The 18,210-nt window shown below is 55.5% G+C and overlaps 2 protein-coding genes across 3 annotated transcripts in view; both read left to right on the top strand.

Moving 5' to 3' along the window:
• Positions 1-3,758: 3,758 nt before the first annotated feature.
• The window catches only part of LOC101935803 (RING finger protein 112-like), a 47,353-nt gene continuing 32,901 nt past the window's right edge, over positions 3,759-18,210 (top strand). The window contains exons 1-3 of one of the 2 annotated variants that reach the window (XM_065594175.1): positions 3,759-3,995; positions 6,464-6,791; positions 7,148-7,363. In XM_065594175.1, the coding sequence (XP_065450247.1) occupies positions 6,585-6,791; positions 7,148-7,363 (423 nt within the window). In that variant the 5' untranslated portion in view covers positions 3,759-3,995; positions 6,464-6,584. Of the gene's footprint in view, positions 3,996-6,463; positions 6,834-7,147; positions 7,364-18,210 lie in introns of both variants that reach the window. The other variant, XM_065594174.1, reaches the window with a different exon arrangement.
• On the top strand, positions 10,023-17,793 carry LOC101952410 (RING finger protein 112-like). Its single transcript, XM_065594181.1, has 8 exons — positions 10,023-10,431; positions 12,723-12,779; positions 13,097-13,183; positions 13,319-13,442; positions 13,966-14,096; positions 14,338-14,391; positions 14,818-14,910; positions 15,093-17,793. Exons 2-8 carry the CDS (start codon positions 12,723-12,725, stop codon positions 15,462-15,464), a joined length of 918 nt encoding a protein of 305 aa, XP_065450253.1. The 5' UTR covers positions 10,023-10,431; the 3' UTR covers positions 15,465-17,793.

Here is an 18,210-nt window from a genome sequence, read left to right as displayed (position 1 = left end):
GCGGGGCAGGGTGTTCGGATCGGGGGCCCTAGCTGCGGGGGACACATAATGGGGAGGAACAATCACCCCCCACCAGGGATTAAAGGATTTACCGTTACACGGGAGTCCTGAGCGGGGGTGTGGCCTCAACCGGAAGAGGCGGGGCCTTTCAAGATTTAAAGGCCCGGGGGCTCCAGTTGTGGCTGGGAGCCCCAGGGCCTTTAAATCACCCCGGAGCTACCAGCTGCAGAGGCAGCTTGGAGCCCCGGGGCAAATTAAAGGGCCCGGGGCTCCGGCCACCGCGGGGCTCCGGGCCCTTTAAATCACCGCAGAAGCCCGGCTGCCGGAGCTCTGGCGGGGATTTAAAGGGCCGGGGGCTCCCCGCAGCGACTGGAGCCCTGGGCCCTTTTAATCACCGCCGCGGAAGCCGGTCCAGTCCGGCACGGCATACTGGCTCTTGCCGCTACGCCGTACCGGACCATACCGGCTTACTTTCACCTCTGCCCCCCACCCTAAGCAAGGGTCTGTCCCAGCCCTGAGCACTGGGAACCTCTGTATGCAAGGGGGTAGGTAGATAGAGGAGTTTATGGGAATAGATAGAAAGAATTTACAATGTGTACAGTGACGGACTAAGTTCTCCTGGGGCCCTGGGCTGGAGCAAGTAGAGGGGCCCAGAACCAGAACCATGGCCCCACCTCACCCCTTCTGCATGCGCTCCCACCCCATTCCACCCCTTCCTCCTGTGGCCCCGCCCACAGTCCCACCCATTCTGCCCCTTCCCCCGCAACCCTGCCCGCAGCCCCACCCCATCCCACCCCTTCCCCCTCAGACCCGCCCACAGCCCCACCCTGTTCCACCCCTTCCCCTGTGGTCCTGCCCTGTTCTGCCCACGGGCCTGCCTCATTCTGCCTCTTCCCGCACAACCCCGTCCCTGGTCATTCCTTTCCGCCCCTCTCCTCCCTCCACCTTCCCCCCTGGCCCTGAGATCAGAGAAGCCCTGTGTTTTGTCATGGAGCTGTGGTGGGGGAGATTTTTCCAGGGGCCCCAAATTGGCCGGGGCCCCTAGGCACGGATCCCATTGGCCTGTGCAGTAATCCACCACTGAACATGTAGCTAGATTTCCAAAGGACACATAGGTTGGTCGATTTACAGCTGGGTCACTGAGATCAGAATCCAGCCCTGACCCCATCGACGTCAGTCGATAAATAGCCGGCCCTGGCTCCTGTGCTCTGAGCTGGCCCCTGCATCCCTCAGTCACAAGTTTCAGTGGTTTTTGTTTTCAAAAACAAAGAGGGAAACAGATTTTCCTGTATTGGAGGCTTCTCACATGAGCTTTCTCAGGAAGTGCCAAGGCAAGTCTCCCCAGGTGTGAGGAGTCGAGTCCTTCAGGCTGTCCGGGCTGATTTCCAGGAGATCCCTCAGCCTCAGTTTCCCATTTCTGAACTTCCTGAGTCTCAGTTTGGACAGGATGGTCTTCATGGCTCCTCTTCTCCCTGCAGACGGAAACGGAGGCGTTACCACCTGGGATGGCATCACAGCTCAGGGCCAGCTGCACCTTGGCTTCCTCTTGACCTCTTTGTTCTCAAGTTTTAGGCCTCAAGCCTTCATCTCCCTGCATGGGCAGCATGTCTAATAGGCAGGGGAAGGCTGTGCTTCCCCAAACAGCCCTGCCTGGCCCCACCCACGCTCTGTCCTGTTGTGTGTCTGAGTTAATGACTCGAGATTGTTGAAATGACAGGCTCAATTGAAATTATTTAATCTAAGATTATTAATCAGAGATTAGAACAGCACTATACAGAATACAGAAATAAATAGACACATTACCACCCTCTGTTGTCAGACTCAGAGCAGGATATGTGTCTGTCCTGCATCTGGAAGGGACATGCAGTTGTCATTCCCCCAACCAAAGTTTTCATATCACTATCGTTATAAAGGAAACCTAGTTGCCAAGAATATTCTCCCAGAAACGTATGTTGTGATGTCATTTCTATACAGTCTTAGTCTACCTGACTCATGTCAGAAGGCGGGATTATTTACAGCTGGGAGGACTAACAATCCTTCAAATTAATATCTCTCAGTGGGTCTTTCTTCCCCCACAATTTTTCTTCCATGTTGATTTCCCCAACAGAAAACATCTGCTATAATAATAATCTCTTATTAGTGTCCCTGGTCTAGATACGCTTATGTCAGCATTTTATATATACGTTAAGGAGATAGGTTCCAAGAATATCTAGAGGCTTATAGACATGAAGGCACCTTAGGCTTATTAAATACAGCATAATGAATAAATCCCAGAATACGGTTACTTATTGGTAACTTATTCAGTGTTCTTGTCCTTAGAATCCAGACATGCTCTTTGTTAAAGATAAAGAGTCTAAAGGCAACTGGGACTTGGGGTAGCTGGGACTGGCCCCTGTGCTGGGTGGGAGGGGTCCAGCACTGGGGCCGTGCCACCCAAAGCTCCAGGGAGTGGGGAGAGGGGATGTCGCGCACCGCCCACCACTCTGGGGCTGTGGGGGATCTGTGCTCTGTCCGGTGCTCCAGGGCTGTGGGGGGCATGCTCTGGGGCTGGGGGGGGGGGTATCTAGGGTTCAGGGGAAAGGAGAGGGAGGGGAGGGGCCTCAGAAGGAAGGGGTGGGCCAGGCCAGGGGCTAGCCTCCCCAAGCCTGTGGTTCACCCAGTGCCTATCTCTCCCTGGGGTGGAATCTCCCCATGCTCCCACTCACAGGCCAGGAAAATAGCTACAGATCCCAGATGTGTTTCCTCCTGTGGCTGGGTCTGGGCCTCAGCCGGACTCACCGCCAGGAGCTGAGGCCAGTGTGTGAATACAGGCAGGGACAGACACCAGCCTTCTCCAAACACCGTCTCCGTTAATCTCAACTGAGGGTACAAAAGCCTTACAAGCAAAGGGATCTAACCCACACAACCATTCCCCTCTAGGCTCAACTTCAAAGTTACAAAACAGGAATAAACCTCCCTCTTGGCATAGGGAAAATTCACAAGCTAAAACAAAAGATGATCTAACGCATGTCCTTGCTATTACTTACAATTTCTGTAATTTTAGATGCATCATTCCAGTAGAAGGTGGATTACCTGCTTGGTCTCTCTCTCTGTCTCAAAAGGGAACACAACAAAAAGCACAAACAAAACTCCCCCCCCCGACGATTTGAAAGTATCATCTTTCCCCATTGGTCCTTCTGGTCAGGTGTCAACTAGGTTAATGGAACTGATTAACCCCTTACAGGTAAAGTGATTCTGTACCTCTGGCCAGGAGAGATTTGATGTTACTGCATACGTAAAGGTTTTTACCCTTCCCTTTATATTTATGACAAGGATACAAAGCAGGGCTCATGTGGCAGTGGGTTCCAAAGATAAAGAAGCTACCCCAGAGGCAGCTGCATCTCAGCGCTCGGCGAGCCATCCCCATGTAGTGTTGCTGTGCTGCTGTTCCTCAGCTGTTCCACCCCAGAGGTGACTGCATCTCAGCCCCAGGTGACCATTACGCAGCAGTGGAAAGAGTTCAATATTTGCTAAGGTGTTTTGTTTTCAGTTCTAAGAAATGCCTCGTTTCTGAGAAGAGACAGTTGGGGGTGTCATTTCTGGACAGAGAGGAATTTGTAACATCCATAAATTCACAAGGTGGTGTATCTCTGTCCGGCCCCCCAAGTTGGTCACAGTTCCTGGCACTTTCAGTGCCCTTTAAAGCACGTGCACTTCCAGACCCTGCTGCTCCGAAGAGCCCGTGGGGGGATCTGGGGAATGAAGATTCTCTGCACCCTCCAGTCTCTGTCACTTGCTTTTCCAGCCTGGCCCCACCTCTCTGGGCCTCTCTGTGCTCCCCTCCCACACGTACACTGCCTCCCACCCCCTCGCACCACCAATGTGAGAGCAGGGCTGCCCCACCCACCTTCAAACCCCCGCCAGCTGGGCTGCTGGAAGGATAAGACACAGGGAGTTATGCTTTTGTTTCTCAGACAAAATTTCGCCAGCACGGAGAGAAGCGAAGATTTGGCCGGGTAAGAGCAGGGGGTGGAGGGGGGAGGGCAGAGGGCGTGTGGAGGGTGTTTGCCCCAATCTAGCCCATACCCCCCCAAGGTGCAGGATCGTCCCCCCCCACTCTATTCCACCCCCCCACCAAGGGGCAGGATCGTCCCCTCTGCTCTGTTCCCCCAGGTTGCAGGACCGTCCCCCCCAGTCTATTCCCCACCCATGGGGCAGGATCGTCCCTGCTTGTTCCCCATGTTTCACCCTCCCTAACTGTGCTAGGGCATTGCCAAGTCACATGAGAAGTCTTGGCTCTCTGTGGGTGGAAATTCCCAGCAGCTGGGGGGTGGGGGTGGGGGTGCGGGACGGGGCAGTTCGGACCTTGCCCTCTGTCCAGCAGAAAGATAGGCAAAGACAGCGGCTAATCTACCCCCAACGCTGGGTCTGGCTCATGGCGTGATTTGAAACACTGTCAAACTCTGACCAGTTCAACCAGCTAAAACCCGGGCAAACCCTTGGGCCTGTGGAATCGCCCAGAACAGTGGCTTGTCTTGCGTTAGCCGCAATCAGGACATTTAAAAGCTAATCTATGGAAGGAGAGCCGGCCCCTCAAATGTTCAACCCCCCCCCGAAAAAAGAGGGGTTCTATATATTTGCTTGCTGGTCTTTGGAGACACTTTTCCAGCCCTTGCCACTGGAGGGAGAAGCTGGAAAAGGGGCTCCAAAGACCAGCAAGCAAATATATAGAACCCCTTTTTTTTAGGGGGCTGGCTCTTTCCGTGGGTTAGTTTGTGCCTGTGATGCGCACTGCTTTGCCTTATCACAGCGCAGCAATCCCATGCCTCCGGCAGCTAGCGATTGCAGGAAAACCCCAACTGCCCTGTGAATCTGGCAACTTTTCGATGGATGAAATCCTGATAGATTTCGTCCAAAGAGGGAGGGAAACAAAATTCCCATCTTCTATCTTGACGGGGGGGGGGGGTGTCCACTTAGGATGAAAAAACGAATTGGGCCGGCCCTGGTGCTTGCTCAGGAGACATCACTGATGGTAGGACAGATAGAGACGGTCCCCTTTGGGGCCCATCGGTGGCTGGGAGGGATCCCAGGGTGGGAAACTGGGGAGTCTCCAGCAGAAAAAGAGGAGACTTTGGTGTTCCAGGACTAGAGCCCAGCGTTAGGGGAGTGGGGGTGGGCCAGGGCATGTTCTTTCCCTTTCTGTGCCTCAGTTTCCCCCACCCAATGCCCAGGGCTCTGTGGGGGTGAGAGGGTGAATTTGCTCTCACGCCAGCTGGAGGAAAGCTCGGCCATTCAGCACGCAGCTCACTGCATGATGGGAAGGAAGCTATTTCCTTGTTAGGCCCTGAGCGTGGCCTTTCCTAAGGCCAAGCTCGGTGCCTCCCGGACTCGGGCTCCAGGAGCCCCTGTGTCTCCCCAGCTGCCCTCGGCAGCGAGTCGGACTGAGATCAAACTCCTCTCAGAGACTTGTGCCCCTGCCGGGCGTGGCACTGCCAGTGATTAGCCCCTGGCACATGGCGTCTGCCAGGCCGTAGGCAGCAGAGAAAAGTCCAGTGTCACCAACAGCCCCAGCGCTAGGGTAGGCTGGGCACAAGCCAGCAACACGCGCTGTGATACGGCCAAAGAGCGTTGGCCATGCTCCCAGCCTGGCGCAGGGGTGGGGGGGTGGGTGTCTCTCCAGGGACGCAGAGACGCTGACAGAGTGCAGGGGGCCATGGGGGATAATCAGCTGGACGTGAGCCCCCGTGCGACAGTGTGGCCAAAGGCGCTAAGGATGCCCAAACAGAGGAATCATGCGTAGGAGCAGAGAGGTCAGTTTACCTCTGGATTTGGCACTGGTGTGACCGCTGCTGGGGTCCTGTGTCCAGTTCCGGAGCAGTCCAAGAAGGATGTGAATATATTGGAGAGGGGACAGAGGGGGGCCACGCGAATGGTTAAAGGATTACAAAACGTGGCCTGGAGAGATAGACCCCAGGAGCTCAAGCTGTTTAGCTTAGCAAAGAGAAGCTCCCACCTCCCGGGGTGACTTGACTCCAGTCTAGAAGCACCTACGCGGGGATCAAATATTTAATAATGGGCTCTTTAGGCTAGCAGAGAAAGCTCTAATGTGACCACATGGCTCGAAGTTGAAGCTGGACACATTCAGCCTGGAAAGAAGATATCCGTGTTTACCAGGGAGGGGAATTAACCATGGGAACAATGTACCAAGCAGCGTGGTGGATTCTCCGTCGAGGTGGGATGTGTTTCTAAGAGATCTGCTCTTGTTCAAACAGGAATTAACTGGGGGCAGTTCTCTGGCCTGTTATCCAGGAGCTCAGCCTTGGTCCCTCCTGGCCTGGGAATCTACCAATCTCTGCCATGACTTCTTGGAATCCGTCTTCTCGCTCTGGTGCTGCCCGGTGGACAGGGACACAAAGTGGGCAGGTAAACTGAGTCACACAGCTTGTTCACAGAAATATTCCCATGTTCTCTCGCTCCTCCCCAGACTCCTGCTGCCAGGAAGGGGCACACCTGGGCTAGAGTTCAGCCGTCCTGCAGCAGAGCCCTACTGCTCCGGGTGCCAGGTCCTGACCCAGTAGGTTCCCCCACTCAGCAGGTCTGGAGAGATGGAGCGACTCCGGGAGGACGTCACCTGCTCCATCTGCCTGGATGTCTTGGACGACCCCGTCTCCATCGAGTGCAGCCACAACTTCTGCCGGGGCTGCCTCGTGGCTCACTGGCGTGGGGTCTCAGCCTGGGGACCCCGCTGCCCTGAGTGCCGGGCTCCCTGCTCCAGAGACAGGATGACCCCAGACACGCGGCTGAGAGCCCTGGTGAAGAAAATCACAGAGCCCCTGCGGGAAGAGATGGAGCCAGTTAGACCAGACAGGCTGAATCAGGGGAAAGGGGTGAAGGCTCTCAGAGGACCCAGGGTGGGGACTGGCTGGATCAGGGGGTGGGGAATGGGACACTGGGCCTTTCCTCCCTAGGGGACACTGCCTCTGATTTGGGGGGCAGGGGACTGGCTGGTTCACGGGGGGGTGGAATTGGCTCAAGAGGATCTGATCTGAGGGGCAGGGACTAGTTGGTTCAGGGGATGGGAATGGGGTACTGGGCTCTGATCTGGGGCACAGGGGACTCACCAGCTCAGGGGTGGGGTCCGAGCTCTGACCCTGCTCTCTCCCTGCAGCAGGGGCCGGGGGCTCAGCGGGAGCCGGGGCGCCCGGTGCAGCTGGTGCGTCTGGATGAGGAAGGGGGCCTGACCCTGGCCGAGGAGGCCCTGAGCCGCTGCCTGGAGCAGGGTGGGGTGGGGGACGCCCCCGTCTGCCTGGTGTCCATCATCGGGGAGCAGCGCCGGGGCAAATCCTTCCTGATGAACTGCCTGCTGCGCCGGCTCCGGAGCCCGGTGAGTGGGGACGGGATCCCCAGATAAGGCTCCGCCCCTTGAACCACAGACCCCGCCCACCCCAGATAAGGCCCTGCCCCCTGAACCACAGACCCCGCCCACCCCAGATAAGGCCCTGCCTCCTGAACCACGGACCCCGCCCACCCCAGATAAGGCTTCCCCTCCGCAGGAAGGGCCTCTGCTCCCTTCACCACAGGCCTATGTTGCCAGGTGTCCAGTTTTCGGTCGAAAAGGGAACCTGGCAGCATCCAGTCAGCACAGCTGACCGGACACTAAAAGTCCGGTTGGTCACAGTAACCGGCCTCTGCCCTTAGGGGGCAGCTGGAGCCACATGGAGGAGCTGCCCGCCCCTCCTTCTGCCCCACTGTGCCCCGACTGCCCCCGCCCTGGGCCCTCGGTATGGGGACCAACCCCTCCCTGCCCCCTTGTGCCAGGGACCAATCCCTGCTGTAAACTGCTGTGCCCCGGCCCACCCTCCACCCTGCTGTGCCCCATCAGCTCCTCGCAGCGGCAGCCGGTGAGTCCCAGGAGAGGGGGGAGTGTGTGCGGAGAGCGAGCGATGGAAGGAGTGGGGGAGAGGTGTGAGCAGGGGGCGGGGCCTTGGGGGAAGAGGTGTGAGCAGGGGGTGGGGCCTTGGGGGAAGAGGTGGGGTAGGGGGCGGGGCCTTGGGGGGAGAGGTGTGCGCAGGGGGTGGGGCCTTGGGGGGAGAGGTGTGCTCAGGGGGCGGGGCCTTGGGGGAAGAGGTGGGGTAGGGGGCGGGGCCTTGGGGGGAGAGGTGTGCGCAGGGGGCGGGGCCTTGGGGGGAGAGGTGTGCGCAGGGGGCGGGGCCTTGGGGGAAGAGGTGGGGTAGGGGGCGGGGCCTTGGGGGGCACCACAGGCCCAACCCTACGCATCCAGGGCCCCGCCCCGTTCACCGCATGCTCCACCTGACCCAGCGAGTCCCCTGCCTGCCTCACTGCAGCCCGCACCCCCTATACCAAAGGTCCCCCCAGCCAGTGTCCGTCCTCTCCCTGTGCCAGGCCCTGGCCACAGCTGCCGAGACCTCACCCTCCTCAGCTATGGCCCCTCCCCCTGCCCCACAGGTCCCCACCCATCCCCTGCACCCTGAGCACCCCACACCCCCCAAACCGCATTCCCACATCCCCTGTCTCTGGTTGCCCCCCTACAGAACCAAGAGCACGTGGCCCTGGGGGGGTTTGAATGTTGCGCCGGGACGGCGACCGTCACGAAGGGGGTGTGGATGTGGGATCAGCCCCTCTGGGTCCAGGGCCAGGGGAGGAAGGTGAGTGGGACAGGGGGGCAGGCTGGTGGATGGGGAATGGGGCAGTAGGGGAGGGGAATGAGGGAAGTGGGGGACAGGATCCTGTGCGGAGCAGGCAGGCTGGAGGGGGGAATGGGGGAAGCTGGGGGGGGGAGGCAGAGTCCCGGCCCTGGGGCTCCCTACAGACACACTGGGGTGGGGTAGGGGGGCTGTTCACAGTTTGATCCCAGGGAGCCGGGCAGCGGAGGTGCCAGGGCTGGGCAGGGGCGAGGGTGGCGTCAGTGCAGGGCATTCATCGCTGTGGCCGGTGGATCTGTCCGTGTGTCTGTCCCTGCAGGTGGCCGTGTTCCTGGTGGACACCGAGGGCTCCCTGGACCTGCAGCGCCGCATGGAGACCAGCATCAAGCTCTCCGTGTTCAGCATATTGCTTAGCTCCTACTTGGTGGGGGCGCAGCGTAGCCGGGAGAGGGGGGGCTCAGTAGGGGGCGCTGGGGAGCAGGGAGTGGGCGGGGGCTCAGTAGGGGGTGCTGGGGAGCAGGGAGTGGGCGGGGGCTCAGCAGGGGGTGCTGGGGAGCAGGGAGTGGGCGGGGGGCTCAGTAGGGGGCGCTGGGGAGCAGGGAGTGGGCGGGGGCTCAGTAGGGGGCGCTGGGGAGCAGGGAGTGGGCGGGGGCTCAGCAGGGGGTGCTGGGGAGCAGGGAGTGGGCGGGGGCTCAGCAGGGGGTGCTGGGGAGCAGGGAGTGGGCGGGGGGCTCAGTAGGGGGTGCTGGGGAACAGGGAGTAGGCGGGGGCTCAGTAGGGGGTTCTGGGGGAGGAGGGAGTGGGCGGGGGGCTCAATAGGGGGTGCTGGGGAGCAGGGAGTGGGCAGGGGCTCTGTAGGGAGTGCTGAGGGGATAGGGAGGGGGTGGGGGGCTCAGTAGGGGGTACTGGGGAGTAGGGAGTGGGCGGGGGCTCAGTAGGGGGTGCTGGGGAGTAGGGAGTGGGCAGGGGCTCTGTAGGGGGTGCTGGGGGGATAGGGAGGGGGTGGGGGGCTCAGTAGGGGGTGCTGGGGATCAGGGAGTGGGCGGGGGATCAGTAGGGGATGCTGAGGATCAGGGAATGGGCAGGGGCTCTGTAGGGGGTGCTGGGGGAACAGGGAGTGGGGTGACTCGGGAGGGGGCACCGTGCAGTGGGGAGCAGGTGGGGGGTTCGCAGGGGGCACTGTGATTCAGGGAATGGTAGGAGGCCCAGCAGGGGACGCCGGGGAGCAGGAAGCAGAAGTGGGCATGGGAGGGGGGCCATGCTGGGGTGAGATGTGGGGCTTGGCAGGGGGCGCTCACCTTTTCTTTTGATTATTTTCTAGATTTTTAACATTTCCAGCACATTTACGCGGACGGAGACAGATTATCTGGAGGTGGGTGGGGCAGGGGATACACACGGCTCTACTGACACTGACCTCTCAGTCTTGGCCCTGCTGGGAAGGACCCAGGAGTCCAGGTGCTGTTAGGATTGGAGAGGGGGAAGTCTATAGGCTTTGGGGCTGTTATTGATGGTTAGAAAGTTCCAGAGATCTCCCGCTGGGCCGGGCTTCAGATGCAGAGAGTCTGAACAGTACCAGGTGATGAGTATTTATTAAATATTTGCAATTGTCGTATTCACGGTTAATTACCATTATCTGGTGGCTCTTATTCATTAGCCCTGTAGCTCTGGGTGGTTGGTCATTACAGGTGGAGAAGAGATTTCTGTGTCCTGGTCGACTCCCCTAAATGATCTGCAATGCGCCTGCGGACTCAGGTTGCCGGGAGGATCGGGAGCCTCGTGGTGGTGCCCGGTGGGTTTGGTGACCCAAAGGTGGGGCGGGCGGAGTAAGGGCCAGATAGAGCTCCCCCTCTTCCCCCCAATAAATCAGCATTTCTCAAGACTGACCAGTTCCAGCAGGGCTTTCTGGTGGGGGGCCGCATGTGCCCATCCAGAGTGTCGTGCTCAGCCAAACCAGGACCTGCAGAGTTAAGGGAAACGCCTGCCCAACCGTACCTCGGCCCTCTTGAAGCGACGCCCCAGTAGACCCGTGCCGCCCAGCCCTGCGCTCTGCATTTGCTGAGTATGGGGCAGTAGACACCTCCACCTGCCCTGCGCCCAGACACTCAGCCTGGATTGGCAGGAACCAGCCTGGGGCAAACCATGATGCTCTGCGTTAGGGAAGTGTTTGTGATGGGAAAAATTTCCCATTGGAATCTACCCTATGTCCCATCCCCCAGCCCGACCTCTGTGTGCCCCTCCCCACATACCAGGGGTCTATGTGCTTCCATTCTCCATCCCCCCACGCTAGAGGCTCTGTGTCACCTCCATTCTCCCAGCTCAGCACCCAGAAGATCCTGCTACCTCCGTTCAACAGAGTGGTTGGCTCATTGGCTGCTGATGCTAGTCACCAGATCTAAATGGAAATTGGACTTTTTCAGGTTTCCGATTTCCTCCCGAATCAGTGGGGTTCTCCTCATTGATGTCTAGCGCGTCCCCTGAAATTTCAGAATTGATCAGAGGTGGTCTCAAAAAGTTATCACGATACAGACAGACAAAGAGAAATGTCATTGAGTTGTGTGTTAGGCCTTTTACTTCACTTGGCCAATTAACTTCTATAATTGGTCATTTTATCTTCATTAATAGCTGCCAATTATTGGTTACTTGTTAGTCACTATTGGCTGCCAGCTGTTAATTATTTAGTACCCACCATTAGCTGTCAGATTATTTCATAGTGACAGTGGGAGAAATGGAAAATAAAAGTTTTGCTGAAAAATGGAAAACTCACAAAATCAGAATCTTTTCATGAAAATTTCCATTTTCAAAGAACAGCCAAATTTTAGTATCTCTTGGGTTTCTGTCTTCACATTTTTAGGTAGCTATCATTGTTTCTCAGGTTTCAATCTTCAGTTTTCCGTCTTTGGTTTTCAGTTCTTGTTTATCGTGTTTTGGTCCAGGCTTGTCAGTTTTGTGGCTCTATTATCACTTTACATATCTACCATATCAGATTTTGTTCTTCATTTCAGGGCTGTTCGTTATTGGTTTTCTGTTCTTGTGTATTAATTACAAGATTTCACTGTATGTTTTTTCAGCTTCACTTATTATGGTCTCTCCACTGATTATCAGCTTTTCGTTTTCTTTATAAATTTAGGGTGTTTAAATATTTTTTTTCAGCTCTGCTATTCACTTATTGCTCCTTTTCACTATTGGTTTTCTGCCTTTGACTATTCATTTTCTAATTTTGACTAGGTTTTGTGACCTTGATCTGGTTTTCATACTTCAATTACTGGTTTTCTGTTTTGGCTATTGGTTTTCTGATTTCAATTAGTACTTTTCTGGCGTTGATTACTGAGGGCATCTGCATTCAGTAATTGGTATTCTGATATTGATTCCTGGTTTTCTGTCTTTGACTTTTGGTTTTCTTGGCTTCTATATCTGGTTTTCTGACTTCCATTTCTGGTTTAGACTCTTTGACTATTGGTTTTCTTGACTTCAAATGCTATTTTTTATTATTGTTGATTTTCAGACTCTGTTTCCCAATATCTTACTTTGATTACTGGTTTTCTAGTTTTGATGACTATGATTAGTGGTTTCCTGTTTTTGACCATTGGTTTTCAGATATTATTAGTTCATTGATTGATTTCTTTCACTGCTTTTCTGGTTTCAGTAACTTGTTTTCTGATTTCAATGACTAGTTTTCTGCTTTTGATTATTTCTTTTCTGACTCTAGTTATTGGTTTGCTGAGTTCCATGACTGGCTTTTTGTGTCTTCAATGACTGCTTTTCTATAATCACCAATTGGCTTTTCTGAGTTTAGTTATTGCTTTTATAATAACTAGTGATTAGAATAACTAATAATCTGTGATTACTAGTGTTGAGTTATCAGTATTTGAAACTATGTTTTTCTCTCATTTCATCAATTTTCTCTCTTCAATTATCAGTTTTCACTTAACGTTGTTTGGGTTTTATTTAGTTTCAATGACCTTTATGTCACGGGTTTATTTTGCACCATCTATCTTGATGGATCACCTTGAGTTACCTGTGGGGGGATCTTTTGTTCAAGGTGGAAAAAAAATTCCTTGTCTCTCTCTCGCTGCATCGCAGATGTTCGTTCATGTTGCGAAGGAGGTCGGAGAGACCTGCAGTCTGCCCCCAATCCAGGTGAGTCCTCGTTTCCCATCAACCCAATGCTGGTTCCACCCCCCACTCCCATCACCCCCACCTGATTCTTATTATTCATTGTCTCTATTGCCAGAGCACTTCAGAGCCCCCCTTCCTAGACCAGAACCCCATTGTGCCAAGCGCTGGTCAAACCCCGAACAAACAGCCAGTCCCTGCTCCCATTATTCTCCCTCCACGCTCACGTCATGCCCAGGATCTCGGTGTCGGTGGCTGGGTTCGGCAGCAGCCTCCAGCTCTGGTCTCCTCTCTGTGCCCCCGACCCCAGCGTGACCCTTCTCCTGTGCTCTCTGTTGCAGCGCCTGGACCTGTTGGTGCGAGATTGGCAGCTCTCCGAAGCCTACGGCGCAGACGCGGGACAGGAGTATCTCAAAGACATCACACAGGTAATGAATGACCAGAGCCGGGCACCAGGTGTGTTCATGGAAACAGCAAACTCCGGCTGTGGGGCGGAGCTGAACGTTTCCATGGTGGGTCTGATTTCTCGCTGACGGCCACAAATGTCGGTTTAACTCCCGCAGGACCTGGCAGACTCTGCTGAGCAGCCCCTGGTGTTGGGAGCCCTGAGGGCGAGAGGGACCCGGTGCTACCTACTGCCCCACCCTGGCACTGGGTTCACCAAGAGCAGGGCAGGGACGCCAGGCGGTAAGAGACCCCTCTTCCCCCCGGGTTACACCCCCAGCCTCCCTCTCCCCTCTTCTGCACTGCCCCTACCCACATCCCTGCCCCCGTCTTCCCCTCCTGCCCTGCCCCCACCCCATAATCCCAGTGCCCAGCTCACTCTCCTTGGTTTAGAATGGGCTCTCCTGCCCACTGCCCAGGGGCTCTCACTAGGTCACAGGATCTGTGCGGGAAGGGAGGGGGACATGAGGGGACACTGCTGGGGTCCTGGTCTCCTGTGGGGGACACAGCTGGTTCCCCCCTCTTAATAGGTCCCCTGTCACCCCCCCACACACTGCAGCCTCTCCCTGTTACTCACCCCCACCCCCACTGCTCCCCCATTTTCCCCCTGGCAGTGGGGTGTGGGAGGGAGCTAAGCAGCTGTTGCCCAGAGATGGAATCTCATTTACTGTGGCACAAACCTGCCCCCTACATCCCCCATTTAACTTGTGCCCTGTCCTGGGCACCTGGATGCCTCCCGGATGCCTGGGTCCTTTCCCCCCTGCAGACATGGACGAGGATTTCCGGCAGTACCTGTGTGACTATGTCACTAGCGTGGTGCGCTCAGCAGGGACACACGTCCGGACGGACCGAGCTGGGCACGTGCTGACGGGGGCTCAGCTGGCTGCCAGGATCAAGGTGGGAGAGTGGGGTCTGCTAAAGGGGAGGGGGGCCTGGAGGAAAGACAGCAAAAGGGGCCGCAAGGAGGTGAGCAGAGACTCAGCAATGGGTGCCGTGCTGCAGGGTGTGGGCTCAGCAGGGGGTGCCATGCAGGACGGGGTGGTCAGGGGGACCAGTGGGGGCGCTGTGCTGGAGGGCTCGCCAAGGAGTGGGCTAAGCTGTCCCTGATCCCAGTTCCTCCGGGCGTTATTCCCCACAGGACGTCTCCCGATACTTGAAGACCCAACGCTACGACTTCTCCTCCCCCGTGAAGGTACCAGGTCACCCCTCCCTCAACCCCTCTGATTTTCAGGGGAGGGGGGCACTAGTTCTATTGACCCCTCACCCCAGGTCCTCCTCCCATTGGCCAATCGCACTAGGCCAGGAGGGGGGGCACCACAACAGCTGCCCCAACTGTCCTGATGGGGAACCTCCAGCTCCCAAGAAGTAAAGGGACCCCCAGGGAGCTGCACCAGAGAACTGGCCCTCTCTACTAGGGTGGCAGCAACGTGGCCATAGCTGTGGAGTCACTGGGGGGCTGCCTCCTGGCTCTGAGGGAATGTGGGGGGTCGGGGGCCAGTGGGGAGGTGAAAGCGGGGAGCAGGGTCCTGGAAGAATGGGGGGAGAAGGTGGTGAGGGGGGATCCTAGTTCAGAGATGGTCCCATCCCAACCCCCACCCTGTTCCCTCTCCCCCCACAGATGGCTGAAGCATTTGCAGCGATGAGAAAGGAGAAAAACAGCAAAGCAGTAGAAGCCGCCAGGAGAGAATATGAACAATTTGTGCAGGAGCTGGTGAGCGCAGAGGGGCTGGGAGTCGGGAGTGAGGGGCACCGGCAGAGCTCGGGGGAGCAGAGCTGGGATAGCAGGGGTCTGTGGGTTGGTGGGGCTGCGGGTGTATGAGTCAGCGGCACCCCCTGTGGCTGGGTAACACTAATACCCATCCCTAATGGCCCATCTCTCCCCGCTTCGGGCAGGACCGTGGCCACCAGAGTATAAACTGCTGCCTGAGGGTGAAGCCTGAGGAGATGAAGAGACGGCTGGAGGGGAAACGCAGGGAGCTGCTGACGCATTGCCAGGCGCAGCTGTGGGGCGAGGACCCCCAGAAACAGGCTGCCCTGAAGGTGCTGGAGCAGGGGCTGGCCGGGAAGACGTCCAAGTTCCTAACGGCCTACGGACAGCGCTTTAAAGAGAAGGCTGTGCGGTTGGGCCTGTACATTGGAGGGAGTGTCCTGGCTGTGGTGGGTGCGGGTGTTGTGGCGGGCATCAGCCCAAGTCTGGTGGTCAAGGTCGGAGCGGGGGGGCTTGTCCTGATCAGGAGGATGGTGGGAAGATGGATGTGGGGCTAATTTGGTTTTAGAATACAACAGGCACCAACGCCCCAGGGCAGGGGGATGAGGGGCAGGGTATTCAGATCAGGAGCCCCTGCTGCGGGGTGACAGAGAGTGGGGAAGAACCATCACACCCCACCCCGTGCAAGACTCTGTCCCAGCCCTCAGCACTGGGAACCTCTGTATGCAAAGGATGGGGATAGATAGATAGATAGATAGATAGATAGATAGATAGATAGATAGATAGATAGATAGATAGATAGATAACCCTTCTGCCCTTCAGCATTAGCAGGAACAAGGGCCGGGTTAGTATCTAGGGGTTCCGTTTCAATAACGCAATGCAAAACCGGCTCGAGCCCCCACCCAGTGACCTGGGACAATTACATACCACCCCCCGGGCGCCTCTAAGAGGCAATACTAACCCTCTCGCAAGCACAGAGTCTGAGTGTAGCAAAAGCCTTTTAATAAAGGAGGGAAATAATGTGGCATTGTGTGGGGAAACACCACAGACAGGATTCATAACACAAACCATGAGCAAAAGACCTACCCCCAAGTAAGTTTGGAAGTGTCCTTTTCCCCTCAGGGTCTTAAGTCCAGCAACCCAACAGTCACCCCTCCCGCAGTTTCTGTCCTTGGTCAGTGCAGTTCCAGAGTTCAGAAGTTCATCTGCAGTGTTTACCTCCCAGCCTGAGTGGAAGGGGGTGGAGGTATGGGGGGACGTTACATGCTCCACTGCTCAGGTCCACGGCTGATTGCCACGCCTCTCCATGAGGTTCTGCTGCAGTGTTCACCGCCAGCCACTCCTCTCCACCAGCTGTCCTGCTAGCCGCTCCTCTCCACCAGCCACATGCCAACATGTCTTCAGACTCCCCCTCCACTTAACACAGCTCTCTGTGATTTCAGCTGTTAGTAGGGGAGCCTCAGTGCTGGCACACTCAGAAGCACTAGCTCAAAGTAGGACCAACCCTTAGACCTAGGAATAAGTAATCTCAGCTCTGCAGTATATAACAATACTCCTAACAGAATCAAAATTAACTCTGCTATTATACCAGAGAGAGAGAGAGAGAGAGAGATCAAAATTCTGTTTCATGCCCTAGAAGAGACCCACAGATACACATCTATCCCCAGACTCTCAATTCACAGGGCTTTGGAACCCATGTCCCTTGCTTAGCGAGTACTACTTGGTTGAGGGCAAGTTCCTCCGTCATAAAATGTCAAGTACAGTTCTACTGTCCTTGAGTCACATAACCAGGATAACAACACTTTAGTACTTCTGCCCCAATAGCAAAGAGACTGGGGGTCCCACAGCAGCCAAAGTGACCATTTGGGCAAGCAGGGTGGGTGTGCCCATGCAAACTAGATCAGCCCCTGAAGTTCTTTTCCACAGCTCACCACCAGATGTCAGGGTAGAGCTCATTCTGACTGCTGATAGGTAGGTAGATAGATAGATAGATGGGGTGGATGGGGACAGATAGCTAGATTTATGGGAATAGATAGAAAGAACTTACAGCAGGTAGGTAGATTGCAAAAGGACATGGAGATTGATTGATTTACAGTGGAGTCACCGAGATCAGAATCCAGCCCTGACCCCATTGATGTCAGTTGATAAATAACCCTGCCCTGGCTCCTGTGCTCTGAGCTGGCCCCTGCATCCCTCAGTCACAAGTTTCATTTGGTTTTCATTTTCAAAAACGGGGCGGGGGGGGGAATTGATTCTCATATTTTGCAATTGGGTTTTTTCACATTTTCTTCCCACCTGAACAAGTGTGTGGAGTGGACAATTTTGGTTCCCCCACCCCCCATTTCCCACTGATTTGAAAAATGATACAAACGGAGGAGGGACGTTAGAAAACCCCAAAATCCCCCTTCCAACATTTTTCAGTTTATTCTTGGGGCTCCAGCGGGTGGAGGGCGGGGCCTCAGGCAGAAGGAGTGGGGGGAAGCAGGCTAGCCTCCCCAAAGGGGTGGGGGGGTTCACTAGTCATCCATTTGACTGTGAGTCCTATGCTTAGATTTTACCAATCAAGTGCTAAGTGTAAGCTCCTCAGCCACTGTAACAGCCTTAACATGGAGTCCCAGATAGTCTCGGGTACTCCGATCTAGCTGGTCACTGGGACGTTATTGACAGAATCTGTAACCATACAGATCACTGGTGCAACCACTGTTATATATTTGCAGCAAATATTGTACAAAGGTTGTCATGTGAGGTCTCTATGGGAAGGTTCTGATTGGCTGGTTATAATTATGCTATCTGTGTATGTGTATCATTTTTGTAGTTGAAGTTATGAATGTTGGCTCTGTACTGTTTGTATTTCAAACCAATCCTGTAATAAACTATCTCAAATTATCTATTTATCTCTTATTAAATAAGAGTTAGCTACACAGTTAAAGCAGATAAATATAGACACATACAAATGAGTGACAGTCTTAAGTTTCAGGAAGATGTGGCCAGGAAGGAAGGGGCCTGGTTTGGACTGAAGGCGGCTCAGAATGTGACAGGAAACAACGCCCCACGGTAGGGGGAAGAGGGGGAGGGTGGGGCAGGGCGTTTAGATCCGGAGCCCCTGCTGCAGGGCGCATGTAGTGGGAAAGAGCCATCACCCCCCATCCTGGGCAAGAGTCCGTTCCAGCCCAGAGCATTGGGAAGCTCTGTATGCAAGGAAATAGATAGATAGAACATACAACATGTAGCTAGATTTCAGGAGGACATAGAAATTGGTTTACAGTGGGATCACTGAGATCAGAATCCAACCCTGACCCCATC

The sequence above is a fragment of the Chrysemys picta genome, chromosome 4, assembly GCF_011386835.1.
Source record: "Chrysemys picta bellii isolate R12L10 chromosome 4, ASM1138683v2, whole genome shotgun sequence".
Classification (NCBI taxonomy): domain Eukaryota; kingdom Metazoa; phylum Chordata; order Testudines; family Emydidae; genus Chrysemys; species Chrysemys picta.
This window is presented reverse-complemented; position numbering and strand designations above follow the sequence as displayed.